Source organism: Micrasema longulum, unplaced genomic scaffold (assembly GCF_059751315.1).
Source record: "Micrasema longulum isolate JH-2025_06_02 unplaced genomic scaffold, ASM5975131v1 h1tg001040l, whole genome shotgun sequence".
In the NCBI taxonomy this organism is placed as follows: domain Eukaryota; kingdom Metazoa; phylum Arthropoda; class Insecta; order Trichoptera; family Brachycentridae; genus Micrasema; species Micrasema longulum.
This window is the reverse complement of record NW_028278228.1, coordinates 139,205-160,274: the sequence shown is the minus strand read 5'-3', so window position 1 is coordinate 160,274 and position 21,070 is coordinate 139,205. Positions and strand designations below refer to the sequence as shown.

Genomic DNA, 21,070 nt, shown 5'->3' with positions numbered 1-21,070 from the left:
AACAAAACATATATAATGTAATATACTAATTACTATAGCAAATGGTTCATATTTTGGAAGGATTGTGGGGACTTTTGACCGTACAAAATACAAAAAAAAAATCTGAGCTGCATAAATATTTTATAATTACCACTAATCTTGAATATTTTTATTTCACAATAATATTTTTTATAGGAAAATTGTTTTTAAAGATTGTATTTAATTTCTTTTTTTAGGAATTGTGTACGGTCAAGTCTTCAATTAATATATCCATTTGCCTTAATAAAATTTGTTTATTTGTTAGTAGTAAAATAATTAACTTTGTCTTCAAATATATTTTTTTATTAAATTAGGTATGAAATAATTTCATAAGCTAAAAAATGTCATCTCGAGGAATATGAACAAAATGCTGAAAATTAACACAAAACAATCATAAATTTATAATAATAGTATGACAATAATTTATGTGAATTCTATAACGCACATACACTGAAAATGTCAATGGGTAGGTATAAAAAAAGCATTTGAATAAAAAGAATACATATAATATGAATCAATGGTACTTTAAAATCTAAATGTCCAATAACATAATGAATCAATTTGAATTAGTAAATAAATAACCAAATGGCGACATTCGTTATAATATTAGTTTTATTGTAATGTTTCAGTGTGTATTACACGGGAACAATAATATAAGAGACCTCGTGGAATAGGTAATACAGTTGGCGTTGGGTTTCTCCTCTCCACCACCGGAAGGAGGTTACTAATTCCGCGTGAAGAGCGATGGCTCTCACTTGATCCCCGCATGGCGGTGCTCCGTATGAAGTGTTACACCTTCTACACTGAATATTGACACTTCTGTAAACAATTCAATAATAAATATTCATGATTAAAGTATGCATAATTTATTTACAATATTTTAAAAGTATTTTACAATTTCATAACCCCATTTTCTGGAAAAATAAGCTAAATATAATGAAACAGTTGTAAGTAAGGTGCAACCATTCAAATAGGGTTGGTTGGATACTTGGATGTTCAATTCATTCAAAATGTCAAAAATTTATGTATTTGTTTTGCATTGATTATTCAGTTATTGGTTATTAGTAGTTATTTTGTATTATATATATATTTGGATAATTTATATAGCGCCGTTTTTGTGAAAATCACCTCGAGGGCGCTGTACAATAAATAAATATCCCACCACGTCTTGCAGCTACAGAGCGCATGGACGGTTGGGATTCTTGTTCCTCGTCTCCAATTATGATATACAGGAGCTAGATTACAGCACGTCTTGCAGCTATAGACCATTGTTTTTCAACCTGTAGGTCGCGACCCCCTGGGGGGTCGCGGAGCCTCTGTAGGGGGGTTGCGAGAGGTCGAGAAAACTTCAGTTTTTTTATACAACATTTAATTTGTGAGACTTACTAAAAAGTCGATAAGAGTTAAAATTATTATATTTAACATAATTTCCCTATAATCAATCATACAAGTCAGAAAAATGCTAGTTCAAAACATGTTATTACAAAGAAAATAAATATTAAAAATGTGTTTAAATAGAAAATGATTACATCTGTGCTTGCTTATCTTCGTTCATTTTAATGTGAAGGTTGCGCTTGAGTTTGTTCAATTAATTTCTCCCACCGTGGATCCGTTTTTGCCACATTAAGTATTAAATCGTTTTCCAAATTTAAGCGATTTCTTAGTTTACATTTTATTCGCGCCATTGATGAAAATGCCAACTCGCACAAGTACGAGGTAGAAAATGGAATCAAACACTTCAAAGCCTTGGTTGTTAATTCCGGGTATTCTGTTTTTCTTTTTAACCGAAACATATCCAAATTTTCAGACTTGAATTCCAAGTGTAACATCCCATCGGCAGATAGTTCCAGCAGATTCTCTTTGAGCTTAGTTGCTAAATTTGCCTCATTTATAGCTGCATTTAAAAACGGATTTAAGATCCTAGGCATAGTGTTATCCGATATCTCTTGCAGTGACAAGTAATGGCACAATTTTTTCTTCAAATTATGTAACACCATTTTCATACCAGATATATATGAGTTGATGTTGATCTCGCTTCCGACTTCTTCAATGAAAGACTGTGTGGACGAAAATGAATCAAAGTTGTTTTGATTTATAGATGATGACCACAATTCAATTTTTTTTATAAAGCCATGGAGTTTGTCTTTTGCTGTAATGACATTTTCATCACGCCCTTGAAGACTTTTATTCAAGTTATTAAAATGTTCAAATAAGTCAGAAAGAAAAGCCAATTTTAAAAGGAATTCCGGGTCAGAAATGAATTCAGAGTAATGTGACTTGGCTTGCTGTAAATATACTAATAGTTCAGCGCAAAGTTCCATAACTCTGGTCAGTACTTTGCCTTTTGATAACCACCTAACTTCTGTATGGTAAAGCAAATTACGGTGTAGTGTCCCCATATCTTCACAAATGATTCGAAACAATCGAGTCTGCAACGCTTTTTCTTTAATAGAATTTACAATGTTAATAATAATATTAAGAACTTGACTGTATTCTTGCAGTAAGGATTTGACTGCAAGAGCTTGGCGATGGAGAAAGCAATGCATCCAACAAGCGTTTGGCATCTGTTCTTTCAGTCTAGCAATAAACCCACTCTTCGCACCAGTCATGGCTTTTGCTCCGTCACTACAAATAGCAATGCATTTTTGTGCCCAATCGATATTCATATCTTGCGTAGCTTCAAGGAACATGTCATGCAAGCATTGACCTGTAGTATTTTTGGGAAGTGCCTTGCAAAATAGTATTTCTTCCATTATTATTTCATTGGATTCAAAACGCACAAAAGCTACAAATTGCGCACAACTCGCAATATCCCTTGATTCATCAAGTTGCAAGGATACAAAAGAACTTTTCATTATTTTTTCTATGACTTGATCACGAACATCAGTCGCCATATTGCTTATCCTGCGTTGAATGGTATTGTCAGAGAGAGGTATACTTTAGAGCTTTTCGACCTCTTGATTACCAAACATAATCTCTGCTATATCTAAAGTCGCTGGTAAAATCCATGACCACGCGTGACTTACGCTCACAAATCAGTCTATCATTACTCCAACTCCAAGGCACCTTACAGTCCACATAACACCGAATTTACACTTCTGAATCGTTTCCACTTATCGGGATTGCTTCTGATTCCACTTGCTTCGCTGTCTTGCATCAAACTGCCATGGCCGCGGTCGACCGCCGTATTTATAGGCCAGCGCATTCTAGCGAGAATTATCTCGAAGCGTAAAGAAACGTCTCGAAACTTGTGGATCTTTCGGAAACTTCGTTAGTGTTGCCAGGGTAGAAAATTTTTTACCCTACTTTGCTCATATAATAAGAGAAATAATAAAAATTGAACCTCGGATTAAACAAGCCGTGGTAGACATTTGACCGACATTATCTTTAAAACATAAAATATTATTTAACATGATATAAAAATATCCGTTTTATGTAAAATAAAATTTGTTTTATATTTTAAGTTCAAAGTTCATAAATTCAATTACTCTTATTAAATGACCCTTTACTTATCTACTCTGTTGTGTCAATCAATGTTTCCGCGTGCACAATAACATTTTAGAAAAAAAAATATTTTACCTTCTATTTGTGTTATGGTTATATTCTTCGCGATCTGGCAATATTACGCAGTGACTTCAAGAATGCGTGCGGCGAAAGTGTGTCTAAGTGGGGGAATTATTAGACACAGTCTGATGTATTCAAATATGATTCTATGCTCCTTCTGGACTATTCTTAATTCTATGGGTGCATCTTATAATCGAGGAAATACGGTAATAAATATCAACATTCATTTATGATCAAAGAAATAGATCGAGGTAATTACCGTCGGGCAGATCGTACAGATGGTGCGGCAGGCCGGCGAAATAGGCATGGTGCAGTGCGTCGTGCGCGGGCATACGAGCGCGAGGGTCGGGCTGCAGCAGGCGCGCTGCTAGCGCCTCGGCCTCGCGAGCGTCATGCAGGCGCGGGAACGCCGTGCCCAGACGGCGCGCGCGGTGTGGCGCGGCACGGTGCGCGCGGTAGCCCGGCAGGCGCGACACGCCCGCCCAACTCTCCTCCGTGGGGGTACCCAACACCTGAGGATATACATATTACAAAAACACATTTAAAAAATCATTGTCAAAATAAACAAAACCAGAATACAAAATGCTGTGATGAAAAGTGGTCTTTTGATGTCTGTCAATAGGCAACTAGCTTCTCTCGAGTGGTTTTCACTTAAAAAATTTAAGTATTTAACTCCACAGAAAACTATTCCACCAGGGCCCTGATTACAATGGGAAGTGTATCTACAAAGTAAAATTAAGTTTTCCGTGTGAAAAATAGAATGTGCAAATATTTTTTTTCCTCAACATGTTCAATTACATGTTACCAATGAAGATATTAAAAATTTTCGTACAAATATACATAATTGTACATTGATTTTGATTTTACTTTATAGACAGTCAAAGATAAAAAGTTAGCTTCGCATTTTTTTTTTTAATTTTTTTTTATATGGGAGTTGCTTTATTATTTACCTTGCTTATAATATACAAGGTTTATATTTCAAAAAGTGGATTTTTCTGCTATTGAATATCTTAAAATTTATCTAAACTATTAGCTTCGCATTGTAATCGGGGCCCAAATCTTTACATCATGGTAAGAGTAACTAAGGTCTGTTCAATATTACAAAATTTACCATATTGTATAGAGTATCATACCGTCCAAATCCACAAGGCACAGTAAAATTAGGGTAAATTGTTATATTATTTTGTATTGATTTAAATTTATTCAGCGGCTCTCGGGTAAAAATTCTACTAAAGGAAATCAAGTGGAGATTAGTCCGCACATAATTACTTTTATGTAACAGCTGTTTTATTGAGGTCAGATAAAGCTCGCACACATAAACTTATGTTATACACATTAAATGACGAGGAATGTGGGATAAGGTATTGAGTTCGGAAGATGAAAGGAAAGAGAAGGATTTTTTTTTTTAAAGTGAAGGGTATATAATAATGTTTCAGGCGTTTCTTAAAAGTGGCCAAGGACGATGCATTTTACATGAACAGATAGCTCATTCCAAAGTCTGGCACCTAGTACAGAAAAGGTATTGCTAAAGTACGATATGCTATGTCGAGGAATATGCTGTGTGAAATGGGCGAATCGCGTAAGATCACGCGGTAGGCTCGTGGTTCGCATGTGCATAGCAGTCCAGTCTCCGTGAATGTACTATAGAAAGAACAGACCTATCGCAATAATTTATTACAAGCCTTGTACGTGAAACAAGGCAAAAATTATGCCTTTAATGAACCAAGACAAAAGTCTAAAGAAAATGTTTGTCAACCTTTCTTTGATATATATAAAGAATTGATTTCTATATAGACATCAATTCTAAAAATAGGTTAATAATAAAGGGGACCAAGGATTAAAAATTTATTACATTCTCAGGTGGAAGTTTCCTATGTGGTGTGTTCTCTCCATGCTTGATCCCGAAATGATACTTTTGAGTATGGAAAGGAGTGATGATACTTATCAGGATGAGGATATTTTTTCAAGGAGTACATTTATTCCTTATTGGGTATGGTATGGCAAAAAATAAAGCTCATCAAAATATATATAACAGTTAAGAGCGATACTTTTGACATGTGAAAATATTTTTAATTGAAAATGTCATTCAAGTGTTATGGGTCACTATGTTGTTGGGTTGTAGTTGCTGTTGAAATTACCTAAACCACATCAAATATCAAAATAAGCGCTACATTTTGTGCTCTTATTCCAAACTGTGATACGGGGAACACAATATAAACGGTTTGTATGTACACACCCAGCTAGTCAGTCGAACTCTTCGTAATATTTCACAATAAATTTCCATGTGTTCATTAAAAAAAATGGTTATGCAAACATTTTCTTCACCTGCACAAGTTTAACAGTTTTTCATTTCAATTTTTTTTCCAAAATGAACACATTATTCTCGATGAAAGAGTCAATTTCACATTTGACCTTTGAGCATGTTTTCTTATTATTTATTGAAGAAACCGCAAGATGGCATTGATGTGCTCATTTGTTCTTTCTAATACAAAGCACTGCTTGGCAATCATTAATACTAACACATTGTCAACTAAAGTAAAATGTATGTGAACCCATACTTACACATTTTTTTGTGTAAAAAACGAACTGCCATATGAGTAAGTAAATATGGCATCTGTGCCTTCAATACCGCTGGCTAATAACGGTGCTCCGAACCAAATTATGTTCAATTGTTTGTGTGAATTATTCAAATAGTTTCTTGCATACTTTGTATTTAAATTTTGATATTATTTATTGATATAAATTTTGGCATTATTTTTTTACCTATATGGAAGGTTCTTGATCAGTTGTATCTTTTACACAGTTTTTAAATATAAGCTAAAATATACAATAAGCAAACGGAACTTACCTTAAAAATTTTATCTAATTGGTCATATGTGTCTCTGACTCCCGGAAATGTGGGTACGCCTGTTACCATTTCTACAAATATACATCCCACGCCCCACATGTCTAGTGATGTGGAATATTCTGTACTGCCAAGAAGGACATCTGAAATTACCAAATATTAAGGTAAGATAACTAAAATATTTAAATAAATTAAAGTACCTAGCATTTCTCTTTATGTTAGGATTTTGCAATAGTGAATTGGTTTCGTTTTCCCCATTAAAATGACTACTTAGAGCTTCAGTTTCACAGGTACCTCAAAAACAGTGAAGACGCCTGCTCAGGCAAAAGCATTATTTGATGGTCAGTAATCATCATTATCATTTCCTCATGCATGCCTGGTACTGTATTAGTGCAATAGATTCATAAACAGTTTATTTATGTGTTAAATTTTTGTTTTTAAATACCTGTATTTTAAAATATGTTGTCCTTTGACGTTACAGCACCGTCTCCCGAGGTATTTTTTGCACTATCAGATGATTTGTGAATTTGGAAAAATTATTATTGTTTGTACCTTAAGTGTTCTTTTACTCTTATATTACAGCTTTTAGTTTTACCAATGTAAATAGGATCGCAATTATTACAAAAAAAGCATTTATACAACATTGATTAGAAAGCTTGTGTGCTTAAGTAAATAATAAAATGTTTTTATTTTAATTTGAATTATTTATCTTACTAACTCTCAGTACTTTCTAGTTAGTGAGATATGAGGATGGGGGGAAAAAATTATTCTGTATTGACAGAAAAGACTATTTTAGTTGGTAATGTTACTCACCCGGGGGCCGGTACCAGAGCGTGACAACTTCGTGCGAGTAGGTGTGGCTGGGCACGCTCTTGGCGCGCGCGAGCCCGAAGTCGGCCAGCTTCAGCTCGCCAGCCGCACTGATGAGCAGGTTCTGCGGCTTGACGTCCCGGTGCAGCACGCGGCGCCGGTGGCAGTAGGCGAGGCCGCGCAGCAGCTGGAACAGGAACAGTCGCGTGTTGCGCGCCTCCAGGCCGCCCGGGTGCCTCTCCATGTACTGCGACAGGTCCGTGTCCTGCGCAACAGAAAGTTCAAATCCTTAATAAATTATTTCATCAAATTGTACTGTTCTTGAATATCGCAAGCGAGGATTTTAGGTCACTACATACACTACAGTAAAAATACAATAATTTCACTGAGAAGGTTATGCCCGTTTATTTTTTGATTTGTCAAATTTTGGATCTATTTTTGAGAAAAAAATAGCTAAGTTATTTTCTGATTAGAGTCGTCAATTTCTCTTTTTAGTTTTAATGTCCACCATTAGAGAACCTTAGTTCACACAAGTAGAATGTGGCAAATGGCTCTTACAATTTCAAATTTTCCCTTAGCTCTGAAATTCTAATCATCACTGCATTTATACAGTCTGCATTTATGTTCAGAAGATGTCAATCTTATGGAGATAACATGTCATTGTAAGCATGCCGTCAGCTTTATAGACCTTGCAGCTGACAGCCCTCTGTACTCTCTTCTACTTGATTCATAATAGATAATAATATGGTCTGTATTAACAGAAAATAAAATATGTCATTGTTGAAATCACTGACCAACAAGTATTATGATATAATTAAGGTCCTGGCCAGATTTTTTCTGACTCGTAAAGGGATCGCGTATTTATAAAGGTTAAAAAACACTGTTGTAGATGATAGTCAGTGATATATAAGCTCCTGACATCACTGCGACCTTTGTAGATCTATTGTGATGAAATACCCAATGATCGGCTGTCAAATTTCAAAACCTAGTGAGGGACAAATTTTTAAAAAACCTATGTTTTTACTATTCCGTAGTTACTAGGTTATAGTGCATACATTTCTGTTGAAATTTTGTGTGAAATCAGTTTATACAAACTTATACAAGGGTAAAAAATCTAGCACGGAATGTTCCATTCCTCGATAACAACTATAAAACCTAGCATGTCAGAACAAAAATATAAAACCTAGTCCAAGATCAGCATAAAACATCAACACAGTAAGGCGACAGTCTTTTTTGCTATCTCTATAATCTTTAATCATTCTGTGAGGCAAATTTCTCCACTTTCATCCTTACAAGCTGGCCTTCATCCTTACACTTTTATGGGTGTCTGATCTCTTTGAGGAGCATTCTTCAGTGGCTGGCGTGCTCACCCGATTTAGGGCTTTACGTCATTTTTATGGTGGTATTTCAAGTCCATCGTGCAAGAACACATGCTCAACTGAGGGATAATATTCTCCGAGCAATAACCAATGCTGGTATGCACCCATCACTATGCTGGAAAGAGTTGACTGACATTCTGATCACGAGGGGTACCACTTGCCGGATACAATTTTTAAAATAGTGAAATATGAAATTCCGAATGTTGTAAAATAATGAGAAAAAGGATTAAAATGATAACTATAATATCTTGTTTTATTGACCCCATAAATCAACAAATTATGCTACCGCACCCTGCACAATAAATGAAAGAATTATATAAAGCGATGCGACTTACAACAAACTCAAATACAAATGTGAGTGTTTCCCGGGTATGGACGATATCATGTAGTGTTACAATATTGGTGTGTTTTAATTCTTTCAGGAGTGATGCCTCCCTTATGGCTGTAAAGGGAGCTCCCTCTTCCTCCTGTAGCCGGATCTCCTTCAGGGCAACCACTTGGTTTGTCAAGCTGAAAATGAACCACAAATTAGATCATAAAATATATTCAATTTGTATTCTACTAATGATACCAGGCGCACTTTCATTTGTTAGTATGGCCAATTCGCAACATCAGTCTTAAAATTACGCAAAATTTTGTAAAAAAAAAAACAAGAAATAAATGAGTTGGGCCAAAAAAAGTCAAATAGGGAAATGGGTTGCATGAAAAAAAAAGTAGGATCCGTTTTGACAAAAACGTAGCAATTATTTAACTTTTCTTACCCGTTGTCTTTTTCTTGAAAGTATGATAAATATTAAAATACGAAAATAGTCATTTTTTTATTTAGTCAAAAAATCTATACCTATTGCGATATTTTTACATAATCTATAATGCTTAACGTTTCTACCTCTCTAATGGGAGCAGGATGTTTGTGTTCAGAGGGAGTTCATTAGTAATCTACATACATAACTACATTAATGTTAATTTGCGATTATCATTTTTACAAGCTATTTAGACAATTAGCATATAGCAAAACAAAGGTAATTTACAAAATAACATTTTTAGATATTATTTTAAAAAGGTGGTGTTATATTTTCATAGATGTAGGTATGAAAACGTAAAAGGGCGTATTGTACCATAACGCATACATGAAAACTTGGAGAAATTGATTTTTTTCTATTTTACTGTAATATTTAATTTTTATCGTGTTGTACCTTTGCTTCATTTTTTATTGCTCAAAATATGAATGATACCCGCCGCACACTACCGCATACCGGCAGATAGTGGCAAATTATTCGCCAACCTGTCACATCAGAGGCACCTTTCCGACAGCGAATAAAATCTGAAGCGGAAAAGGGACTAAAATATGAAAAATATATTTTAGAATTTGAAAAATAGTCTTTAAAAGTCCACGTTCTTATACTATCATTCATTTTTACTATTTATTTTTTTGCGCCACAACAGGCCAGGGGTGGTATTCTGGATCTTCTCTACCCCCTAGATAGTGATTAATTTAAAGATTTTTATTTTTTTAATGCGTCGACACTTCGCTTCATATAATGGCCACACTGATGATTAAAAGTCAAATGATGTATAAAACTGCTTCAAAAACGGAACTAAAGCTAATACGGTTTGGTCAATTCAAGCTAATTAAGTGTTTTGGGTAATGCTTAAGGTCGCAGTAATGTTCTAAATAAAAATCATCATTGATTGATTGAAAATATAAAAATAAAATAAAGTGTTCAGTAGACTCAAATCAGTGTTTGATTTCTAATATTATGAAAATCATCATGTTTGATTTCACGTGGTCATCAGTGTGGCCATATATGAAGCAAAAATTAGTTGCATGGAAAAAATAAATATCCCTAAATTAACCACTCTCTAGGGGGATAGAGAAGATTCATAATTTCACCCCAGGCGGCCCAATTACAGTGGTGATTACAACACAGAATACCCAGACTTGAAATTCACATAATTTTTTTATGTTCTCACCGGGAATCGAACCCGGAACCTTCCGTGCGTGAGTCAAGCGTCATGACCACGGAGGACGCCTATCTATCTGGTCTGTTTCTTTATTGAAAAACAGTATTCAAAAGTCCACGTTTTTATACGTATTATCTATCTTGTCTGTTTATTTGACACTGAAAGGAATATAAAAAATTAAGAAGTTTAAAAAAATAAAAACGGGAAGCGGATCCATTTAGCGAGTCGAATAAAAAAATATTTTAAAAAAATTGAAAAGAAAAGTAAATATTTGCGTTCTTATGATTTACCCAAATATTTCAATTTTGAGGGTCATTTTAAACGAGGAGTCAAGTTGTGGTAGAGTGGGGTTCGAACCTAGGACTTGTGCTCTCTGATCCGTGAGTCCGGGACCTAGCCATGGGACCACAACCCGATTTAAAGTACATCGCTCAGAAAAAATATTCACGTTCCAAGGGACATATTTGTTTAAATGCCTTCTGGGGTTTATTCTCCCTCACCCACACGACCTGTATATTGTATAAAGCGTGGATATATATTTTTTCAAAGAGAGAAACAAATATGGAAATAAAATTAAATCAGCTCACGCTCCATACGCGCCCATTAAACTCTTTTATATTCACTAGGATAAAAAAAACTTTGAAGAAAACGACCGAGAATTACGGCGACAGAGTATGCGATTCTCGGGCATTCTACAACATAATGAAAATATTTGCATTCACGTACAGAAACTTTTACATTTCGGGGACGGGCTCTGTATGTCGACTAACAATGAAAACTTTTCTACGGAGTAGGAGAAATGGCAAAAAAAGTCGAGCAACTTTAGTGCGGTCGCAGTGAAGGGAAGGATACAATGGCGGGAGTGAATTATCTGCGGAACACAGACGTCTTGCGAGAGTGTCTTAATTCCGAATAAATTTCCAGCGCGGGCTAAGCAAGTGTATGAATGTAATCCACGAGGCCAATTACCGTGGGATATTGCTCCAACCTCTTAACTCGACTAAGTCGTAAAGAAGCTTTAACGATTAATATAGCACATCGCCGATACAATTTCATATGCTCGTACTAATACAAAACATAATAATTTTTCTTCGCACCGCAACACGCCACGAGACCCAATAAATTTTACTGGTTAAATACAGCACAAACATCTTGGCTTTGTCAGTAAAAATTTAGAATATAAACCTAATCAAATTTAACAAAAACAACATGGATGGAGAATACCTTAAATAAGGAAATATGGAAGTCTAGGCATTTGCAGGGCTTATGACCTGTCATTGGCTGGTTTAAGTGGCCACTTTACACACTGTGTAACATTCACCATTTCGCCTATGTTTGAACATCCATATTTCTTCAATTCTTCCATTTGTTGATTTTAGTGAAGTTAAAGAGCTGAAACCTTTATTGTTGTGAAGATATTCAACTGACTGAATTATTTCACATACTAGGCAACGCATGAAAACAATTTTTCAATTTTTAAACTTCTTCTTGGACCAGTTGGTTTCATTACAATATTTGAGTTTGTGGACCAACTCAAATATTCTAATCAAATTTGATTATTGTTATCTCACTAGAAATCGATTTCTGAAAACCGAGGCATGAGGCGAGGGTTCTAAAATCCTAAGATTTTAGATTTTGGAATAATAGAGATTATGTTAACCATTACACCACAGGAGGGCTGGGCGCTATCAACTTAATGTGTATGAATATATTTTGATAGCCCATATATTACAATACAATACAATATTGATAGCTACATTTCAATTGTACAATCTCACAAATAGTAACTAACTCTCTATTTAAGTCAGAAACTGAGATAAATTTCAACATTTCCACGATGCGCGATGTTCGAGTCCAGTATTTGTCGACAAACATTGGACCTATTCGAGACACTGTCAATAAAGAAATCATTTCAGTGGTGGCGAGCGTCTGACGGTCCAATTGTCTGCACTCTTCGCAATCGGGTTGCTTTGTCAAATGCAGAGAAAAATGTGCAAAGCGTGTCACACGCAGTGAAGTGTCTCCTTCAGAAGGCGAATCGGGGTTAATGTGTCCTCAGGGGGGAGGGCTGACACCACCTACAACGTCCCCTTTCCGCGATAATGATGTCAGCGTCCATAGTTCCGCACTATCGACTGACGCGGACACATCACAGAGTAGAAGTGGGAACAATAATTTTTGGTTATACAAATCATATCAAATATGTAGAGATCATTCTCCTTCTATTTTTTTTATCCGCATCTAATTAATACTCATAGTATTTATACGTGACACAGCATTTGTATACCAATTCTTGAAAATTTGCCAGATACTCTAGAAGGAAATATCTCGCGCGAAGAGTGTGAAATTTGAGATACCCTTTTAGAAATCAAACCAGGAACCTCGCTCACGGTTGCTAAATCTCTTTTCAAAGAATAATTAATACATTATATATTTTCAATAGGGGTTTTAAAAAATAAATTGCAATTTATTTTGTATTAATATCCAAACTAGGGCAATTATTTTGAATAGTCTAACCGGTTTTTTGCGTAAAACGTGCATTAATTTTTTTAATGCTATAATATGGAATAATATTTTTTTGTTTCATTCGTCGCCATTGTCAATCATTAATTTCATTATTTGTTTCGGAAAATAAACATATTATTTTCATAACTAATTATTGGACTCGTCTTCAATCGGTTATGCGCATCGCTAGTGCTGAGCTTAAAATGGCTTCGTAGGAAAACAGTACAAGGGCTTCCGGTCAGGTAAAAACAAAAAAAAATATTTGCGGTTAAACATAAAATTAAAAAACACCACATTTAAAAATAAAAATTAATGATACATACAATTTCATTGCGAGCATTACTATAGCATTATGTATAACACCTCAGTAGTTCGTGGCTATTAAACGATGTACATTTTCGCACTCAATATTCTCGTAATTATTTACTCCATCCAAGAGACTTTGATCTTAACAATGTAAAGGGTAAAGGTTTAAAAGGACTTTCGTAGATTTGTATTGAATTTTGTATTCAAATCCTGTAATTATTATTTAACAATGAAATATTTTCGTCATTAGGTAAAATTTTACGACATGAAATCAAAATTTCGGGACCCTAGGGAGTCTAGGCAGTATCTAAACCCAAAACAGCATATTATAATACAATAAAACATCGCCATCGGTTTACATTTTAAAAGCAACGATAAGAAAACCAAATGAAAGTGCTTAAGCTTAATCGATAAAGGTAATCCAATTTATTTGTATACCTGTGAATCGTCTTTATTTACTTTTTAAAAAGACAGAGTAAAAGGGATAACTGTTTATAAAACATTTAAATGCCATTTGAAGGGGCTGAATAGAGTCGGTTGTACACAGTAATGCAAGCTGAATAGTTCAATTAAGTCGGCGATGAGTTTTAAAAAGATCAGACGGAGCACAGCGTATTCTATGTTGACGAAATGAAATGTATTTTTAGAAGACTAGTATAAAAAATATGAAAAAGATATGAAGCCAAATAAAATCAGTATCTACGGTAAACATATAAAGGGACGTAGAGTGGATGAGATGTGGAAACATGGTACATAACGAGATATAACATAAATAAGGCTCGAGTGAGATAGTAATGTAAGGACAAGAGCGGGCCGTAGATACTCGAGACTCGAGGCAGAGAGTAATGGCGGTAGAAAATCCCAGTTCTAGCAGATAGCGACTCTAGCTCCGGGGTCCTGATTGGCAGTACAAGAGCCTGCACTTCGCTATAACACGATTACTTGGCAAGCGTAGGATGTTTAGACCGACTAACTTACGTGTAAACACACTACGCTCTACACAGGAACAAAGTGATTTTAATTACGTTACTTAAATATAACTAAACCTCATTCACAACCTCATCCTCATTCATATCTAGGTTGGAAATTAGCCATTGCGCTTGATTGAAAACACTCGCGGGATTACGCGATCACCACTTTAATCGAGTTTCATTTTGTTAAAATTTAACAGCCGGGCATTCGTGAGGTTTCTGCCTCTGGGGTGAATGGGCACTTTACGTTAATTAATTGGATTCAAATATCTGTGGACTTCGTACTAAAATATTTCGCGATCGTTTTAAACGATGATAATCATACTTAATTTACAATAAACCGGCTCAATTACGTTTTATTTTGTTCAGGAAATCGACAGTTTTATAAATACAAAATTCTGCGTAAGCAAAAAATATACGTCTCACGATTTAAGGGCAGTCTAGGAAAAAAAAACACAGTAAAAACATTTCGTGTATATTGAGGATTAAACCTGAGATATTAATTATGGTAAAGAGGCTGACAGAATTAGATATGTACTAAACACAACTGGTACGTATTTATTTAATTTAGAAAAGATTTACTAACCCTACCTTCTGCAGAATACATTAGAGTTCACGTAGACGTATTTGTATATAAATCAAATCAAGCCAAGAATCTTTAGACTCTCGCAAGGATCGCGTCTGCGAAGAAAGACACTTTTCTACATTTCCATCGAGGGCTTTAGTTAAAGCTTTCATCTATTCCTCTAGTGAACACGGATCCTCTTCACTATATGTAAGACTTTGAGACAGGTTTCATAGTTATTTAGGAAATATAAAAGATCTCGCAGACACTCGTAAACATGCAAGTTGTATTTTGTGCTGTACGGACCTAAATATGAACACGTATATTATATACAGAAATTAATTTAATGAGACTTTGGTTTTACTACGATTTTTATTCGCTTGACAGTTATTTTGTCCTAAACGGACATTTTTAATCTTACATTATTACTTTTAAAAATAAACTACAACTACAGTTACAAAAAATATGCGTTTAAAAACAAAGTTAAATTCAGCAAAATAACTACTACATGAATTGACATGAATTGAAATTAAACAATTTTGTTTTAACCGTAAAAAGGGGTATGCAACAGACAAAGTTGTTTCATGCTTATTTTCAATTATTAAGATGCCAAAAGTTTGAGACTTAAATTATAAATCATTGAACTGGAAAAGCGTCAATTAATTGTTTGTGGGGAAAAATTTTATTTTACTTTTGCAAAAAAACTTAATTTTTTTTAAAATAAAAAACAAAAAAGAACAAAACTGAAAAAAGGGAAATAAAAAAACTACGTGAAAACAGAGATAAATTCATTCAAAACGTTTAAACAAAATGCACCTCCATTTCTCTACCTACAGCCACGCGAAGTAAGTGGGTACTTAACTAGGGGGAGTAAGCCTGCCCTGAAAATTTTCCCGATATTGGTTTTATGTGGATTTTAATTGCGATTTTTTACTTACAGGTGAATTCGTCGCTGCTTCCGCCCCGTAAAATAATGAAAATACTCGAGAAGGTAAATCTACCGCGAATCGACAGGGGAAAGAAAAATGTTGCCACTTAATAGGAAAACCATTTCCGCCGTTTCATTAGTGAAACGACCCACGCAATCTACGCAACGCAAATAAAAAACCGAAGGAGAGAAGTTTGAAGGTAAGAAACAGCTGACGAGGGCGATATTAAATCGCCGGAGGGTACTACTAAGACTCGGTGCTTCAATAAGGGACGGATATCTTGTCATGTGCATGAGAACCTCTATTCAATGATTGATTTATCGGTAAGTATTACTCGCGCGTATTGTCTTTATTATGAACAAACCAGACGGAGAACTTGAACATTTTCTAACTGCGAGTTTGCTCGATGTTTTAACACATATTGTATAACACGTGGTGGATTTATTCCGGCTCTAAATAGGAGACAGGAGAAGGGCCGAGAGACTACTAAAATGGTGTCCTACGGGCAACTAATAATCAAAGAAGAAGGCCCTTAATGAGATGAGTCGATAATGTGCAACGTGTGACGTACTGCGGGTAGATCGAACCTTGTATCGTGGAGGAAAATGGGAAAAACGTCTCTATGTTATATAGTAGAAATGTGAGTACTACATAATGATAACAATTTTTGTCTGATCATCATATAAGATATGAAATGGAAAAAAGAAGCGTAAAAAATATGATTTTTAACCCACGAAAGTATAAATCAAATTCTAACACACCTTTTTAAAGCGCTTACAGAAATAGTATTTTCATTTCATTTTGATTGATGCTTTAGTTTGTAGAGACAAAAAGTTTTTGGCCGTAGTTAGAAATAAAATAACATGAAAAAATAAAACAAATTGATTTCCCAGTTGCCTAAATAAACGTTTCCCGATTCAAAGAACAATGATGGTATAAAATAATGGACATCCGAGTGACTTTACCCGCGTGGTTTAGACACGTAACGGAACACGTCAATAAAGGTCTAAGGGATATCGATGTCGATTAGTTTGACGGCTCCATTGTCCGAATGTCGCCGGGTAGCGGAGGAGAATAATGGAGACGCCCTTAAACCACTACGCGTATAGACCAGAGACGGTTATTGGAGAAGATAAGGTCGCGAACCGTTCGCAGCATAGTAAATCCAAAGGAATTCCAGCCAAGAACTCTCAGTTCTGACTGTGTATCGAGTCTTGCTAGTCTTCTTTGATATGCTTTTAATAAGCATATGCATATCGGTAGTCAGATGGCAGGAGGGACCTTCTGTATTTTTGTCTATGTTTAAGTTTTCAAAAGTTTTAATTAATATTTCAGTAAATACACGCATGAAAAAAATTAAAAATCATCGTCATTTAGAATGGTAATTTATTATTGAAAAGCAACACTGAAATATTTTAGTTTGTGGATTAAAGTCTTGAAATTAAGACGTATTTCAGCTCTCCTGAACATTTTTGAAAATTACAGATGATCCCTTCTGCCATCTGACTACCGATATATCATTATGTCAGGGGGAATTTTTGAAAGAGTCGCATCACGATGCTTATAGCCGGTAATTGGCCAGTTTAAGTGATCACTTTATATACTGCGCAATATTCACCATTATATCCGTGACTGAACATCCAAGTTAAAATTCCCTTTCAAAACTTTTTATGCAACAAGAAACAAAACGTGAGACTGAAAAAAGTTATAGAAAATGTATAACACTACATAATATACAATGCCTTCTTCAATCAAATTCAAGATAACGTTTTCGGTCTAAAGTCTAAACAATAATATTCCATTTTAAACGTTTACTTAAAAACAGTTTAATGGGTTAAGTTTTCAAAACATCTACTATTTAACATTATAGTAATTTGCGCTAGCTTATTTGCGCCCTACATCTAAAGTACCCAGAACAGCACCCAAAATTGCGTTTATACAAATTTCATAAATAAACATTCCCGTTGTTCATTAAATTTATTTCGCAGAGTAACATGCAATAATTCATAAATCGATTAATCCAAAGTAAATATTTCACATTTTTTGTGAAGAGCTATCAACTCGTGTAAATCGACGTGGTGTAAATATTAATAAAAAAATTACATTTTCACTTTTACAAATTACAAACCGCTCATAACTCATGGAAAACCCACTAAAACTATTGTTCCGCCAATCTATTTTTAACGCTTCATTTTACTTGACAATAAATAATTTAAGTGGATTTTACTTAATCATTAAGTCATGTATATTCTGGAAATATTGCCATGGCTTTAATTTATCATCTGTCTAATATTTATGCGCGGTAAATCATTTCCATTTTGCACATAGAACGTGCTGTGCTGTGTGCTGTTTGGTATTGAATAAAAAATGTTCATATGCAGGGAAATGAAACACATTTGTTATTTATTTAAAATGTACAGGTACAATCAAAATAATATGCGACTAAAGTAAATTTAATTAGTTATACCAATTTCGGATAAAATTCAAAGGAAATACTGATCGGTACTTTTTTTACATCGTCAGTATTAAAAATGAGTATCCATTATTTTTTCAAGACATTAGCAAACGTAAAAAAATATTTTCTGTACTTATACTTTTTTGTAATTAAATTTTATACTTAACTGATTTGTTTAACATCAAGTTAGTCGTAAATGATACATGTCGCGCATACACTAAGTATACTACATTAAAAAATGTTTTAAATATGTCAAAATGTTTGCAAATAGGCTGGCTTTCCTCCCTAGAGAGTTAAACCAGACAATAATAGGTCATAAGCCCTGTAAATGCCTTGACTTCCATATATTCCCGTCTCAAAAATGTTTTCCCTCTCCGTGGCTAGAAATTTAGATACTACATTTATTTAATATATCTGTAAAAAAGAAAGTTGTTTGTTTGCTAATTTTTTCCTAATTTTTTTTTAATGTCCGGGCGGATTAGGAATAAAATTATGTGTAAAAAAGAAGCAGAATTCTGGACGAGTGTTGTCGACCCAATTGATGGCTAACCTCAGGTAAAATTTCTGAAAAAGGAAATCAAGTTGAGAAAAATTCTGATTACTGATTTATTTAACATCGCAACAGATGTTCAAGAAACACTGAATTTGATGTTCTTATGCAGTGCCCTATGAACCATCAGGAGCGAAAATGGAAATGATAATGATGATTGTTAATCAAAATTGATTCATAATATACGCTGAATTTCCCTCGTCTTGTTAAAATATGTAGATATGTCTACTATTTTACAGGGTTTGCTGTCTCGAGTGGGCCACTTCCATAGCCTCAATATGTTTTTTATTCATTATCTGCCAGTTACCGACCTCTGGAGTTTTTCCTGATATGAAAATGGAGAGGGCAAATCTGGGATAAAGGAACGATTTGTAAGGACCTTTGTAGCTAACAGTAAACCCGTGTATAAATAATAATTACGCGAGGAAGCTGAAGGAAACTAGCTCGCATAGAGGATTTTAACATTATAAATGTTTATAAGAAGGACGCTCATAATTACGCATTCACCAAGCGAGCATCTTAATGGAAAATACAATCTAAAGTAATTTAACCAAACTAAATTACGGTAATAATGAAAAGCTCCTAGCATATCACTCGTTCCAAGAACCTAAAAGATAACTTTATCCGATTCGATTAAATCTAATATCTATTTTAATATTTTTGTTTCGAGATAAATATTAGAATATGTTCATACGTATCGAATACCGGCGAAATAATTTATGGGGATGCAATGCCACGCTTTTTCAACTAAAGTCTTAATTGGAAATAATAATACTGAACGCGTCAAGTTAACGAGAAAATATATCGCATTTTTCTAACGTAATATATAATATAAACCCTTCGTGATATAATATATAATCGTTGCGTTGTGTATGTGGGTAAATTGCCTATAATATCCTTCCTACATTTTTATGGACCACCGAGGAGATTTTAGGGCAGCAGGAACAAAGAGTCTGCATTACGGTGGAACACTTCTATTGTAGCCTCTTCCGATAACAGAGGCGATTCTCTTGTGTAGTTAAGTCCTGTAATCATTTATACACCGCGCCTGCCTACAAAGCCTTTACTTTTACGCACCGAATGAACATTATCTTTTACATGTATAATATTTGGGATAAACCCAAAGAAAAAATATATGAGAACGTAAATAACTAAAGGGAGAAATATTACGAGAGCTATGTACGAATACAAAATATTTTATAACTTACCTACAAAGTTCAATAATTGTCAGTTTACTTCGAGTTAATTGAAACAGTTTTTTCTTTTCGTACATAAATTTCTCTTTTGTAGCCCCAAGAGTATTCAATGTCCTGGATGATATGATGAACATATTAAGTTCCCCAAAACGAAAGCCATTTTCAGGAGAAGACATTGGATACCGAGCGTGTTGTACAGATGTTTATTAAAATGTACGTTCATGAAATCATTTTTATTTGTAGTATTCTTTAAAAATATTCATGCTTCCACTTTCTATTATGTTGTATCCCAACTCAACACAGGGCTCTTCGATAGCCTCATAGAGTTGGGGATACGATATTTATTTTTTTGTAATATGTATATTAAAATGAAAAAAAAAACTTCTTGAGAATATACAGGAATATTAGGTCACACTAGGCTGACTAAGCTTAATTTTGCTGGAAAAAAATATAGGACGATCCAAATAGAATTCTTCCATTCACTGCTTATTATACATAAAGAAACCGAGCGAATTTGAGGTAATTTTTAACCTATTTGGGGATATAATTTGGTCACAATTAGTGTTATTTTTTTATATTTTTTATTTTGTTAATCTTTGTTTTTAATTTTCTATAAAATCGTAAGATTCAATACGTACATGTACTTGTAATTTTCTCAAATTGAACGTTTTGGGTAGGTAGAAAGAAATACCCTTAGGCAATAATATAAATTGTATATGTATTAAAAGTTTTAAATAAATAATTAGTTTAATGGCATACACGATACATTTCATCTTGTATGCGCAATAAAATAAGGATTACGAATTAGAAACGTAAGAAAATAAGTTGTGAAAATAAAGAAGAAAGTTGCACACCCATCACCTTTTCAGAAATATAAGACCATTTTCAAAGTAGCAATGTTTCTCTAAGAGCATTGCAAAGTATACAAAGAGACGAGGATCAATGAAAATGCAAATTTATATTATGCGTTTCCATTCTGCTTTCCGTAGTCAGTAAGGTACGACTTTCAAGCAAG

General features: G+C 34.3%; 1 protein-coding gene across 1 annotated transcript in view; it reads right to left on the bottom strand.

The window, feature by feature from the left end:
- Positions 1-202: 202 nt before the first annotated feature.
- Positions 203-21,070, bottom strand: part of Eip63E (cyclin dependent kinase Eip63E) — a gene marked incomplete at its 5' end in the record, with an annotated part of 126,008 nt that continues 105,140 nt past the window's right edge. Inside the window, 5 exons of the mRNA XM_088232944.1 lie at positions 203-837; positions 3,842-4,094; positions 6,431-6,570; positions 7,241-7,502; positions 8,952-9,126. Of these exons, the coding sequence (XP_088089070.1) occupies positions 770-837; positions 3,842-4,094; positions 6,431-6,570; positions 7,241-7,502; positions 8,952-9,126 (898 nt within the window). The remainder of the gene's footprint in view (positions 838-3,841; positions 4,095-6,430; positions 6,571-7,240; positions 7,503-8,951; positions 9,127-21,070) is intronic.